Source organism: Strigops habroptila, chromosome Z (genome assembly GCF_004027225.2).
Source record: "Strigops habroptila isolate Jane chromosome Z, bStrHab1.2.pri, whole genome shotgun sequence".
NCBI classification, from domain to species: Eukaryota; Metazoa; Chordata; class Aves; order Psittaciformes; family Psittacidae; genus Strigops; species Strigops habroptila.
Genome location: NC_044302.2, coordinates 47026616 through 47041057, shown reverse-complemented (window position 1 = coordinate 47041057; position 14442 = coordinate 47026616). Strand labels below are relative to the sequence as shown.

Sequence of the window (14442 nt, the reverse complement as noted above, 5' to 3'; positions counted from 1 at the left end):
GAGAGGAGAAGGAAAATTTAAACTTTGTCTCCATTTGCATTTTTCTGTTTCTTGTGAAAGAGCACGCTCCCTCTGTTACTATCTAATGCTTTTATTCTTGGATACAGTTAATTTAATGTTCCAGGATTCTTTGCCCATGAAAACCTGTTTGAGCACTTTGAAGACAGGATTTAAAGTAAATGTTTAATTATAAGAGATGTACCTTTATGTATTCCTGGTTTTGCTGAATTTTATTTATTGTTTTATCATTCAAGGATTCAAAACTGCTCTCAATGGCCTATTCGGCGGTTGGAAAGCTCTCCAGGTAACTGAAGCACCATTTAAGGAATGGGACATTGACTCATTTTTCCAGAGCAGGCTGTTAATTTATCAGCAGCAAGCTTCATGCCGTCTGTCAATTTTGCTATTGAGTGTACAGTGCAAAGAAAAGCATTCTTCTTGTGACATCTCCAGAGTTGTAGAAAGAAAGATGTTTTTAGCTGATAGCTTCTCTAGCAGTGATTAATGGCAGCTCATGAATTGTGCACAGAATTAATCCACTTTTCTGGATTGCCATAATTTTAAGGAATGTACAGCAAAGACCAGAGGGCGTGAAACTAGACAAGTGGTTTGTTCAATGTTATGTTGGTAATCTAAGTGATTGTTCATATCATATCTCACTTTCCAAACTCCATTTAGGAAGGGTGTGCTGCTCAATGGTGGAAACAGATAAGATAGAGAAAACTTTCTATGCTTGCAGTTTTGTTTGACAAATAAAATGTGGGATGAGGGGAAGATCAATGAAATGTGAAGCATTTTGATTTAAAAAACAGATAAACTTCATTAATGAAAATATCTTGTTTTAGCCGAATGCCTCAGCTCTTCACCAAGGACATAGCACTGGTACAACAGTTTTTTGAAGCTTTATGTAAGGTGGGTGCTTGCAGGGCTTTGGGAAATTGCTAGTATTTTGTTCTGGTTTTGCGTAATTCTTGTCACTGGACACTGTAAAGTGAAAACTTGTTTTTGTACTGCAGGAAGATGCTGATACTAGGCTTGCCATTCAGGAGGCCTTGTCTATGATGGTTGGAGCATACACTAACTTGGAAGGAGCCCAGCGTACCCTGATGGAAGTTCTTGTAGCTTCTTATTTAATAAAGGTATTTTCAATGGAGTCAAAATTAGCTACTTTAAAAAAAAAAACAAACTATAAATTGTTTTCCTTTTTATTGACACTTTTCCTGTACTATTGGAACAGGTCTTTTTCTTACTGAATGTATTGGCCTATCTGGGAAAAGGGGGAGTGTGTGTATACTCAGATGAAGTATTTTTAATATTGTACAGTGGCTGTAAGAAGGGTGACAATGCAGTTTTCCATTTGTGTTGTGTTTTGCAAAGAAACAAAGTTGTTGTGATTGTGCTGTATGTTTTTCAGTCTCCTAAGAAAACTGAGAAGTAGATGCTTCAAGGACAGTGTCTTGTGAAATGTTTTGTGAAAGCAAGAATTAGGTAGAAAGGATCATTCACTGTTTAGTGGGGATTTCAGTGTGCTATGATTTCTAACATTATAAAGGAACCTACCTAGGAACTCAGCTATGAGATGCTAATCCAGAGGAAACCACACTTCACTGATTGTCTTACTTTACTGAGTATCTTGTTTATGTTCAGAATTCCCAGAGGTCTGGATTTTGAGAAAGAGTGCTTTTTGTATTCTCTGTGTTTGCATGGGTACTAAGGGAGACTGTGGAGGTATGTGTTTCTAGTGGTGGCACTAGTAACTGTGTAAGAATCTATTTTCATGATCTATTTTGCCTGGGTGCTTGGGTGATCTAGGCATCCAGGCAACACCCTTTTGAGACTATCTGAACCCAGTAGAGAGAGCAGTGAACTAGCTAATGTTTCTTTTCCACCTCTGGCTGTGCTGCTTCTAAATGCAGCTCTGTTTCGTGTAGATAAATGACATCAAAACTGCCTGGGTGGGGCATTACAGATATCTAAGAAATAGCAATAACCCTGATTCATGGTTTCCCCAAATATGCATGCATTTAATAGAACATTTCATTCTTCATTTGTGTATGTATGAGAAGCTAGCTTTTCTGTTCTGTCTCCTGCCATATGAAGAGTTAGCAAGAACAGTGTTTAAAAATGTTCAAACTCTGAGTCATGTTGGTACCAGAGGGCAAAACAGATGACTGATGATTTACAAGTGGTAATTGGTCATTAGTACGTGCATTTAAAACTCAACCTTATGTCTGTGTCTCTTTTCTTTAAGCCTGAAGTTCAAGTACGTCAAGTGGCTGTGAAATTTGCTAGCACAGTGTTCCCTCCGAATCATATCCCATCCAGATACTTACTCCTGTTAGCTGCAGGAGACCCGTAAGTTGTTTTCCTTTGAAGTTATTTTCACATGTATACACACACATATCTATATTTGCATCCAGTATATATTTGAATGCAATATGAATGCATATATGAATCCTTGAGAGGTGGGCCTATGCAAACGTCACTAAGTTCAACAGGGTCCTGCACAGGTCCTGCACCTGCACAGGGGCAATCCCAAGCAGCACAAATACAGGCTGGGCGGAGAATAGATTGAGAGCAGCCCTGAGGAGAAGGGCTTGAGGGTGTTGGTTGTCTTCAACACGAGGTTGGGGAAAGTCAACCGTATTCTGGGCTGCATCAGAAGCATGCCCAGCAAGTCGAGGGAGGTGATTCTCCCCCTCTACTCCGCTCTTGTGAGACCCCACCTGCAGTACTGTGTTCAGCTCTGGGGCCCCCAACACAAGAGGGACATGGAGGTGTTAGAGTGAGTCCAGAGGAGGCCATGAAGATGATCAGAGGGCTGGAGCACCTCTCCTGTGAAGACAGGCTGAGAGAACTGGGCTTGTTTAGCCTGGAGAAGAAAAGGCGGCTCCAGGGAGACTTTATAAGTCTTCCAATCCCTAAAGGAAGCCTACAGGAAAGCTGGAGGGAGACTTTTTACTAGTGCATGGAGTGACAGGGCAAGTGGTAATAGCTTTAAACTGACAAAGGATAGATTTAGATTAGACATTAGGAAGAAGCTCTTTTCTGTGAGGGTGGTGAGACACTGAGACAAGTTGCCCAGAGAGACTGTGGCCCTGGCAGTGTTTAGGGCCAGGTTGGACAGGGTTTTGAGAAACCTGGTGTAGTGGAAGGCGTCCCTGCCGATGGCAGGAGGGTTGGAACTAGATGATGCTTAATGTCTCTTCCAAAGCAAACTGTTCTATGATTCTGTATGTAGGTATGTATATAAAAACTCACTGAAAATAAAGCATGGTAATTTGGAAATTAACCTTTGCATAGGGGCATTCTCGGACAGTTCTATGGAGATTAGTTATTGTGCCTTATGGTAACCTTTGGCTCAGATTCTGAGTCTGCTGACTGATCAGAGACTGCTGTCAGTAAAGCATTTTGTGTTAATGATCAGTTGCAACTGCAAGGTAAAAATGAATTAACTGAAATCACATGTACAGTAGCTAGAAGTTATTTTTCCTGGCAAATTCTATCAGTCTACTTTTAGCCTGTATTTGCAAAGAGTCAGGAGCATGCACTTGCGAGAGTTGCCATTCTGCTGAGGAGTAGCTGACTCATTAAATTAGAGCAATCATTTCATTTGCAGTTTTCTATTACTGCAATTTAAATGGTGGGGCTTTTTCCAACTTGCATTAATTGTTCAGTTTTTTATGTGAGTTCCTTGTAACTAAGAAAGGCTAAGCATATCAATTGCAACAAATTCCTCTGTCATTGCAGTATTGGTGCTGTTTCAGGAGTTGATCTGCTCCTAGGTAGATATTGATAAAGCTAGTATGTGCCAGCTGAAGCTTGAATATAAGGAAGTAATGGGGAGGAGCAGATAGAAAAACAAGTATGTGGTAGTCAGGAACTGTTGGTGAACGCTAGCAGGATATAAGAAGAACAGAAGTGGGCTGATCCAGGCAGTTTTGCAAAGGCTGCTCATCACTAACCTTTTTCTTCCCCCTCCCCCTCTATTTAACGAATTGTTAAATATTTTAAGGCAAGTTTTTTTATCCCTTCCTTTAAAAAAAAAAAAATCATCTCATTTAAAAACTGTTCTGTCTCCCCCAGCTTCCCAAAATATTCTATTGCTCATTAAAGGCCATTTGTTCTGTGGAAATAACATCTGTTCCCTATCTTTTCTTCTGAAAGGCGGGAGGAGGTGCATGGAGAAGCCCAGCAGGTGCTGAGAACATTTCCTGCTAAAAATGAAAAGGAGAGTTCTGGGAAGCAGATGCCTTCCTTCCCTGAAATGGTCCATTACATTCAAGATAAGGTATGGTGCTTCTGTCCCTGTAAATGACAAATACGTGCCTGATGCTCCAGTGTGTAAAAAGTGTGGTCTTCCCTGTGTCCATCTCCCTCACCTCCCCCAAGGAGTAAAGTTAGGTAAAATCACATTGAAGACCACATGTTACTACTTTGCCAAGATTAGCAATCATCATTACTTTCTGCTAGCAATAACTGCAAGAGATCCAAGTGTTAAGTAGTAAGGAGGCAGATCCTTTAACAAAGGGCTTATTTTGCTTTGATGCTGTTTGTGCGGAAGATGTGTGGAGGAAGGAATCCAGTGTTCAAGGGTAATAATCCAGCATGGTCACTCACGAGCATGTTTCTGAAAGGACAGGAAGATCATTCTCTGGTTGGGCTAGCGAAAAACAATATTGTACATAAAACAGAAAAAAGATTCCTGTATCTCCAGATGAAGATGTCTGGTTTGTTTACTTTAAAGACTTAATTATTTATTTTAATTTCAATTTCTGGAAATAATGGCCATTTAAACAGCCTTTCAGAAGTCTAGGGGAATGATTTGCCAAAACCTGTACCACTTGAACTCTTACCTGAGAGATTCCTTATGGAATGTTGTGTACTTAGCTGATGTTGTACTCTGCTGGTATACTTTGCTAGCGTATGAAGTATTTGAAGACTTATGAAAAAACTTGCATTTGTCCAAAGTACTGGTTATTCAAATATGTGAGAAAAAAAATTAAGAAACCAAGATTGAGTTTTAGATAACACTATTAAATGGCTGTCCCCTTGTAGTTAATTTTTAGGTTTTCCTTGACTTACGTAATGTCACTAAATAACTATGGATCAGACTAGTTTAATCCCTAATGAGAAAAACAAGATTCTCACACTCCTCAAGGCACATTTCTTTGGTTAGTTATCTCAAAGTGTGAATTTTCACATATCGTGAATAATCTGCGACTGTTGGAGATGTTTGAGAAGTTTGTATGCATTGCTTGGCACAGCAGGCTGAGATGCAGAATGACTTTCTGCACAAGTTAGCATCATCCTTCTCTCTCTCTGCAAGAGAGTATATAGGAAAGAGTAGGACCTGATATGCTGGGTGTGTATGGGAATCCATTCTTCAAGGGAGTAATCATCTGGTCCCCTAATACAGGTTTTCACTGATGGTTCTGGATGTCATTGAAGTTACTGTGAAGCAAAAGATCTGAGTGTGTTCAGAAAGATGATAATCTATTGACTTCTGTACAACTGCCTTGTGTGTTTATTCAGATGCAAGGCTGCCTTGCTGAAGCCAGCCTGATGTGTGTAGAACTGATGTGTGTATTGCCCAGAGAACAGACCTGCCTTTCTGCAGCGTTCACAGTGGGTGTTACTGGAAACCGTCTGTTCGGATGGTTTCCTGCTGGAATATTCCTGCTTGTCAAAGCTAACGTTTCCATGGAAAGGAGTTGGTAGCTTGCAGCAGCAGCCTTCTACCTGGCAGGTGGCAGGGTCTGGCTGACATCCTGGGCTTGACTGGTGTGGCACAGGGCTCCCACCTCGCATACTAGGGAAGCCTGCCTGCTCTGCGGCCTTTGCAGGCAAAGCTGCAGTCTCCAGGCTTCCTGGCTGCCTGTCAGCTGGGGCGCCTCAGAGTTTGGAAGTTCATGAGGTATTTTGTTTCTAAATTCTAAAGCACTTCATTTTTTTTTCTCCTGAGGGGAAGAAAGAATGTTGTCCTCCTCCAGCCTCCCCTGCTGTTCTCTCTTATGAATTCAGTTTCCACTTTGAGTTGATAGGGACGTGAAGTTGATGGACCTAAACTACTATTACCAAGTGCACTGTGCCCTTCTTGTTATAGAACTGTTGTACTTTTTCAGTTGCTAAGTGGAGGATAAACATAGTTACGTCAGCAAAATTGCACTGACCTTTCCGACATCTCTGCTGTTTGTGGGTCTGAATGTTCCACTCTTAATATATTCTGTTGTTTAGGCCTCTCACCGAATGAAAACTCCAGCTAAATATACAACTGGAACTGCAGCATTGCCTTTCAATCCTGCCACTTTTGGAGAGGTAGGTGTCTGGATTTACTTCCTTATATATGTATGCCATAATTTATTTAGAGGACAGTGTAATAAGCTAACAGTTACTGTAAGTCATCTTACATTCTAAACTTCCTCTTTGAACAGATGTTGGGATTAACTCTTCATCCTTTATCTGTTTGAACAGGATATTCATGGAGGGTTGGGAGGAATGTTCCTGAAGGCGCTGCTCCACTGCTTTCTGCAGCATACCTAATGTAATAGCTTGTCAGATGGAGAAATGGGCAGTCCTGTTCAAAAGACCTATTATGCTCCTTGGGCTGTTCTTCTCATAGCAGATTCCCTGTCTTCAGTAATCTGTACACACAATCTCAGATGCAATGCATGGTCTGTATTAACCATGCTTTGGGTTGCATATGCATGCCAAATTGTATAGGACATGGGCTGAACTGCCTGCAAGGGGGTTGCATCAGCTGATGCTAAGCCAAAAGTCTGTGTATGATTTAATCTTCTGAGAGTGATGCAGGCACAGTAGGGTTGTCTGCTTACACAGCCATATTGCAGAAACTCATCCTAAGATTTGTTACACTTTATATTTGTTCCTGTCTCCGTGCTGACTTTTCTGTCTAGATTTGATTAAAGAAGAAACTGTCTCATTTTGTTTACATTAAATGCAGCATGTTCCCTGCTCTTTTATTTTGTCTCTCCATGTTTTTTCCCAGTGCTCATGCACTCAGTATCCTGTGTTTTTCTCCTCTCTACTTAGATAGTTCTGTATCTGCGGATGTGTCTTGCTCACAGTGCAGGTGTGGTGCCAACCTCACAGAGCTTGGCAGATATGCAAGATCATGCTCCAGCCATTGGACGTTACATAAGAAACCTCATGTCTGGCAACCACATATCTTTATCTTCCTCCTCCTCTTCAAAAAGTGCAGAAACCAACCCTGTACATGTGTATATTGGCCTTCTTCAGCAACTGGTAACTAGTGTTGGAGGTAAGAACCTGTGTGCAGCATTAGCTTGAGGGAAAATCTTCTCTTGCTAGAAGTGAGTTGCCGTATTCAGTGCTTTGAATTTGGCTGCAGCAATCACAGAGCTGCAACACTGACTATATACTCTTCAGTTTAAACTTGTTCTCTTCTATGCTGCTGTGTAGGTAGGACAAAGCAGGACGGCAGAATTGCAGCAACGGTTGACATAATGCTTTAAAATTGTGAGGCTGCTGTCTATAACAGCTATAACCAGTGAATGCTGTCTTCCTCACTCTGATAATAGTGTATCTGCAACAAGTGTAGTCTTAAAGCAGTTGATGCCTTTAGAACAAATTGCTACCAGAATGTTTGCTTCTATTTGTTTCCCTAGTATTTCTAAGGAAAAACTATACCCTATTATTCTGTATTGTTTGTTATCCCTAGTGAATTGCAAATGAATGCTTTAAAATGCCTGATACTTCTTAACCTCTTTTTATCACTGTTAGATTGTTGTAAATACTGCAATTGTTTAATAACCTGATTCTTTAATTACTCTTTAGGTTTGCCAGTCATGTATTGTCTTCTAGAAGTTGTTTCAGTGTATCCAGAAAAACTAGCCACCAGATTTGTAGACAAAATGGATTGGATAAAGGTATGTTGAAAATTTACATATTTTGGTTTATTTTTGGGAGTGGAATGGGTTTGGCATTAGCAAAACCTGACATTTTCCCATGGTGGAATGGAGTATTATTTCCAACTATGCACTTAATTTGAAATCTGATATTTCTACTTACAGTCAACACTTCATGAAATGTTATACGTAGCAGGATGGGGAAGCTACATTTTGGTTCTTTGGTTTTACCAATTTTGTTCATTGACCTATATCTTCAGGGTAATCTATCATTGATCCTATTGGTATAGTCAGCCAGTTTTCCCCCTTGATCAGAAGATCCATTAAATGGCACAAGAAAAATGAAAACGAAATTCTTCCAGTGGGAAGATGTGAGTGGCTTCTCAGAAAATGAGATTAATTAGATCCCTAATTGTTTTAGAGCCCTTTCTGTAGAAGTGTTTTTCTGGTTTTATTAGCCTCAAACAAACAAAAAAAGGATAAACTGGAACCTGCTTGAGAATAAGCCAAAGAGAATTCTACTTTTCCTATATTCTTAGGCAACTTCCTGTTTTTTCATGGTTTGCTTCAAGCATCCAGGGTTTGCTAAGCTCTTACAGGTTGCCTTCACTTTCATTGTGGGAATCTGACAAAAAATAATGCTTGGTCAAATTAAAGAAAAATTAGAATGTGATATAATAATTTCTCCTGCTGATATCTGTGCTGCATTGCACTGTATGCAGTTTACCACATCTCATTTAAGTGCAGGTATGAACCTCAGAGGACTTGAACATTTTCCATTTCAGTATTGTTTATTGTTTGGAGAAAAACCTGCTTTTTCTTTGGCCAGGTGTCCATTTGCAAAATTAAGCTTCCTGAGGTGGTAACTGATAGTACCTCATTCCAGAAATACTGTTGTAAGACATCCTTTATGTCATTTCTCTTTGCCAAGTGGAAGGAGCAGGTCCAGGAGGTTGTTGGAAGTCAGCTATGTTATCTGATGCAAGTTTTAAGTTGAAGTTAGAGTTATGCTTCCTGAGCCTGATAGATCTGGTTTCTTGTTTGCTTGGCTCATTTTTGCTGCCTTTGTGGTGGCCGAAGCCATGCAAATATTTGGGCATGAATTTTTCACATGAGTTTGTTGCATTATACATCAAATTAATGCAGGGATAAGATTATATCTTAACAAATCACCTGATGCTTCCCAAGTTCAACTTCTTAACAACTTAGGTAATACAAGATCTCTAATACAAAGTGGAAGGGTTTGCACTGAGAGCTGTGGTTTCCTGGACAACTTTGGGTTTTGTCACCATTTGATTTAACTGGTTTAACCTCTTGAGGCTTGTTTTTTGGTTTGTTTCTCCCCCGCCACCTCCTCTTGATTAATAAAAAGGAAATAGAAGCCTCCAGTAGCTCATGAAAAATAGTGTCTTTAGGAGGCTTTTTAGCTCAATGTGAATGCAAAATGTGGAAGCTTTTCTGAATGCAAAATTCAGAGGAACACTCCAGCAGCGTATTTAATGCAGAGCTGATGGGTAATCCTCTTGTGGCTAGTGGTAATCTTCCTCCTGAACACTGAGTATTCAATGAATGCTTTGCTAAATTGAGTGCTTGATTTCTTACTAAATGATAATGCTGCTGGTTTAAAGAGTGATTTCTGAGGTAAGTACTATTTATGTAGCTGCATGAGAGTTGTGCTTGTATATTGAAGCTCTGTATGCGCAGACTGTATGAGAGGCTGCTTCCATATTTTATGTTTCTTTTTAAAAACTCACGCAGAGTCTGATGAACACAAACAAAGAAGAAATGCGCGAGCTTGCAGCCCTGTTCTATTCTGTGGTGCTGTCTACCATGTCTGGAGATGAGCTTAGGGCCTCCTTGGAGCAGCTGATCAAGATGACAAAAGACAACCATGTAACTACCTTTCTTTGTCTGCTTCTTGTTTTTTCTTGTCTCATGTAACTGATAGGAAATCTCACAGTATGTCTGGGATGTATTAGCCTTAATCTGAGTGTAAAATTAACTAGCTGACATCCAGTTGGACTGTGAGAAGGGATTTTTATTGTAGATGAGTGCAACAGATCTTTAAATAAACTAATCCCTGAAGCTGTTGTTAACGTCAGTAGAAGGGTTTCCTAGAGGCAGTTCCTAAGCAAAGCCAACACCATCAGATATTTAACCAGTCTTAGCCATCTTAAATATTCCTTGTCCCATTGAATAGTAATGGATCAAACTATCTACCAATTTACAAGTTCTTTATTTGTGAGCAGCTACAGGTACGCACAGAACTAAAAAGTATGGTTAATACTCCTTCCCCTCCTGAGCCATAGTCGCTCCCTGGCTCCTCATCGGCTCAGGGTCTTGTCCCACCAGCAGCCTTTACTTGGTGAGGTCTGACTTCCCTCCCACTCCACATGGACTGCGCAGGGGCCCTCCACCACTGTCTCAATACATGGTGGGTTTGCCTGCCTTCTCTCCTCCAGCAGCTCCTTCCCGCTTCCATTATCCTTATCTCTACATTTTGCTACTGTGAGCTTGGAGGAGTCCTAAAATCACATTGAACAGGTTTCTGTGCTGATATGTCTTCAATCCTGAAAGAGAGGGAAAGTACTACATTTTTAGGTTAGATTTCCCAAGATGTTTTTATATCAGTCTCTCCTAATGACTTTTTGGGCCACCATTTTACATCACAGGTAACAGACTCAAATACTGACAAAACGTGCTGATCACTGTATGTTGTAATTGAACAGGATTTGTTTTGTATCTGTATGAGCCAAAGTGGTCTCATTGCTCAGTTTCACATAGGGTGCAGCTTCTGTGGTCATGAAGCTAGCACAGATGTGTCCCGGCCTCCCTGCTGCTGCTTTCTGCCCGTGAAGCCATGGTTGACCTTTCACAGGACATGGCTGAGAATAGGGAGGGATGCGAACCATGAAACAAAAAAAAAGCAGAGTGTTCCTCTGCGTTTCTGAGTTTCAGTCGGTGAGAGCTCTGGTTTGCTGCAAATGTACCAACCCAGTTGAATCAGGACAGACCAGGGGGCTGGTGGTGGTCTTTAGTGGCTCAGTAAGGACTGCAGTGTAAATAGGTAGCTGAAGTGGAGAGGGGGAAGGGCCCATCTTCAGCTGGCTTTGCTGCTGCAGGACCACAACAAGGAGCAGTCCCTGGTGGACAAGCTGGATTGAGGATCCTGTCTGGCAGTACAGTTGCACTGATCCAACTTTTTGCAGGGTTGTCATAAAAACCATACATTAACTAAGCTAAATTTAAGCCCCTGCCTCCTTTTTTTTCTTTTTCTTTTTTTTTTTTCTTTTTTTTTTTAAATTAAGGTAGCATTTAACTCAGCCTTATTTCTGCACAGAATCTTTTCGTTACAAGTCACCTATGGAAATGAGCACCATCATTAGATAGTCTCAGTACAAAGTCAGCATTGGAGAAATTACTATTCTTGACACTTAATTGTAATAATTAGGTTTCACAGCCTGTGGCCAATTGAGCTGTGTAAAGGCATTACCTTCAGTATTTATAGGTCAAGTGCGTTCTTGTTCTTAGCAATGCCAATCTAGAGTAATTCCGCTTTACTATTGTTTACCAAAGAATACATTTAATCCCCTTCATCTGAGTATGTCCAGTTTTTAAGTAGAGACAGCGTTCTATTATCTTAGTTCACCTTCATAAGTCTGTACTTACAAATCACATGAGTAGGATTTTTACTATTCATTTTTGCCTAGCTACAAAAGGGTTGGCTTTAGGAATGTCAGTGCTGGTGATAAATTTTCAATCTGTCCTCCTAAGCCTCTTCTAAGTTTTGTTATTTTACCTTAAAGGTCTCAATCCATCAAAGAGCACTAGAAATATCAAGCTCTCTGTTGTTGCACTATGTGTTAGAACTATGTGTTAGAACTGTATGTTAGAACTCAAGAGTTGGAACTCTTCCGGGTGCCTCCTCATCTGGCTTGTCCGTATGTTTTTTTAAATCAGTGCTTTGTGCGAAGTGTTATTTACTTTGAAAATGAGATTTTCTGCACTATTGGTGTTGTCTCTAGAGCCCGGAGGTCCAACATGGATCCTTGTTGGCTTTGGGATTTACAGTTGGAAGGTACTTGGCCAAAGGGAAATGCAGAACAAGGGAGCTACATGACATAGAACAACCAAATACTGCCATCATGCCGGATCAAGAACAGCTTATAAAGTTGACGACAGAGACAATAGGTAACTTCCTGCCTAAGACTTTGCTGTGTGTAACAGTTGTTTTTTGAAGCACCCCAGGCTGAGGACTTTTATAAGATATTCAGCCCGTTGATTCTGTAATCTTGAGTTTACTTTCTGTGATAGAATTTATAGTCTGTAAATATGTCATCTTACTAGATGTATGGACGTAACCCTTTTCAATAAGAATTAAGTAGACTCAGCTCATAGACTAACATAGTAGAATTAGGGGTGGTGCCACTGCCTAGACTCCTCTCAGTGTCTCCTTTTACTTGGATTTTGTTTCAGCATAATGCTTCCTACCAGCTGTAGAGGAGATAAATGCTTTGCTTCTTACATGCGTAAAATGTAAGTGCCTGCTTGCCCACTGCTAAATAATGAAACAAAATCCAACTCATCCTGTTTTGCTTTTTCCTGTAGGTTCTTTTCTGGACAGCACCTCTCCCTTTCTCGTGGTGGCCGCTTGTACAGCTCTTGGGGAGATTGGAAGGAATGGCCCCTTGCCAATCCCCAGTGAAGGACCAGGATTTACAAAGCTTCAACTTGTGGAAAGCTTATTGGCCCGCATCCCTTCCAGCAAGGAAACAAATAAGGCAAGATTTTATAGTGTTGTTATGATTCCTGTTCATTTCTGGAATGCCCTGTCCCCAGGTTTATGTATTACCTGCCAAACTCAGCCTCTCTTTTAAAAAAGAATTAGGCTTATTGTTGGTATTAGTGAGTCAGAATTGGACTAAGGGTTTTCCAGTTTTGTGTCACCATTGGTCAGATGTGCTTTCTGTAGTCATAAGTTGGAGCTTACTGGATGAAAACTACAAATGGTCTTAATTTTAATTAAAAAAAAAATATAAAAAATCTTCTTTTACCTGGAAATAATCCTCAAGGGTTAACAGGACATTTGTTTTGATCTGTGTTCTAGAAAAACGGTGTACTGATTGATCTAATAAGTCACTTGCACGTCTAACTTCTGGTACCTTGAGTGAAACTTCAGCAAGGTTGAGAAAGTAGGTTGAAAGTATCTTCTGGACTTACAGGAAGGTTATGTGATCATGTTTGGTTTTTGTTTGTGTTTTAAGATGAAGGAACGAGCAATACAAACATTAGGTTACTTCCCAGTGGGAGATGCAGATTTTCCCCACCAGAAGCTACTGGTGCAAGGTTTAATGGATTCTGTGGAGGTAAGGCACTACCAATGTGTTATTCTTTATACTGCAGTGAGTATTTCTGTTTGAATGCTTTTTCCATACTCTAGAGACAGGTTTTACAAGGGAAGCTATCTTTTTGTAATAGTCCCTCTGGGTTCTTTGAAACTGCCTTGAAATAGAGAGTGGGGTAGGTTTGGGGCTTATAAAATGGTTTGTATCACAGTTTAAAAACTTGCTAGTCGAGATCTCTGGGGTGAATATGTGTTCCCCTTCAGGAAGACTAACTAACTATATGTGTAAAATCTTAAGAGATTATACTAATGAAGCCGTAGGTTTGTACTTTAGCCTTCAAAAGTACCCTAAAAGTAGATAATATAAATATATCTTATTTTTTATCTGAACTGCATCAGCTGATACAACTGACTTGAATTAAGAACTTTGTAGGAAAACGTGTATCTGTTGTCAGTCTAAATACATCAGTATAGTGTACCGATTTCATGGTACTTCAGAGCTGCTGTATGTGTTGCAATATACCAAACAGCAAAATTAAACAGGCAAGAAGATTTTTAGGGTTCTTCATTTACAGCTTTTTTGACCTTTCTTCCCTGTTCATACTGACACAGGATTCAGCTTTGTCTAAGCAGCTATTGAGCATCAGACAGGCTGGCTTTGCTGAGTACTCCAATTCTATGTGTTCAAACAAGCAAGAATAGTAAGAACATTGTTTACACAAACATAAAATGATGTTTCTAAGTGCTATGTTTATCTCCTGTAACTGCTTAGGGACATTACATTCTACTTTATATAATATGTAATTGGAAAAAAACCCAACAAAACAACAAACGAAAAACAAACCAAGCCAAACCCAAACAATGTATCTTAGATTGCAGGAAGCTAAAGGCTTACTTCTCAAAATGCCTGAGCATTTTGTGCTTCCAGAGAGTAAGGAAAGCAATCTAGAAGGTACCAAGCCGGTAATGTAATTGGTTCTTATGGCTCAAGACTCGTAAATAATGACAAAAAAAGTGGCAGAGTTCTGCACATTCTGTTTCTGAGAGCTTAGAGAATAGAGGAAGAGGACAGAGAAGTTAGGCAAAGTGTTGTCTAAATTCTTTTAATGTAAATAGCAAATTTGTGCATCTCTTATTAGTGATCAATTTCTGGATGGAACTTCAGGAGAATCTTTTACTACTGCACACTACAGCAAAGCCGCAGTAGTT

General features: G+C 40.1%; 1 protein-coding gene across 8 annotated transcripts in view; it reads left to right on the top strand.

Moving 5' to 3' along the window:
* Positions 1–14442, top strand: part of ECPAS (Ecm29 proteasome adaptor and scaffold) — a 63746-nt gene that overhangs the window by 23882 nt on the left and 25422 nt on the right. For 7 of the 8 annotated variants that reach the window (XM_030471195.1, XM_030471199.1, XM_030471197.1 and 4 more), the window contains 12 exons: positions 255–304; positions 846–912; positions 1017–1139; positions 2252–2355; positions 4168–4291; positions 6238–6318; positions 7054–7282; positions 7819–7910; positions 9648–9782; positions 11915–12080; positions 12498–12670; positions 13154–13255. In XM_030471195.1, the coding sequence (XP_030327055.1) occupies positions 255–304; positions 846–912; positions 1017–1139; positions 2252–2355; positions 4168–4291; positions 6238–6318; positions 7054–7282; positions 7819–7910; positions 9648–9782; positions 11915–12080; positions 12498–12670; positions 13154–13255 (1446 nt within the window). The remainder of the gene's footprint in view (positions 1–254; positions 305–845; positions 913–1016; positions 1140–2251; positions 2356–4167; positions 4292–6237; positions 6319–7053; positions 7283–7818; positions 7911–9647; positions 9783–11914; positions 12081–12497; positions 12671–13153; positions 13256–14442) is intronic. The other variant, XM_030471200.1, reaches the window with a different exon arrangement.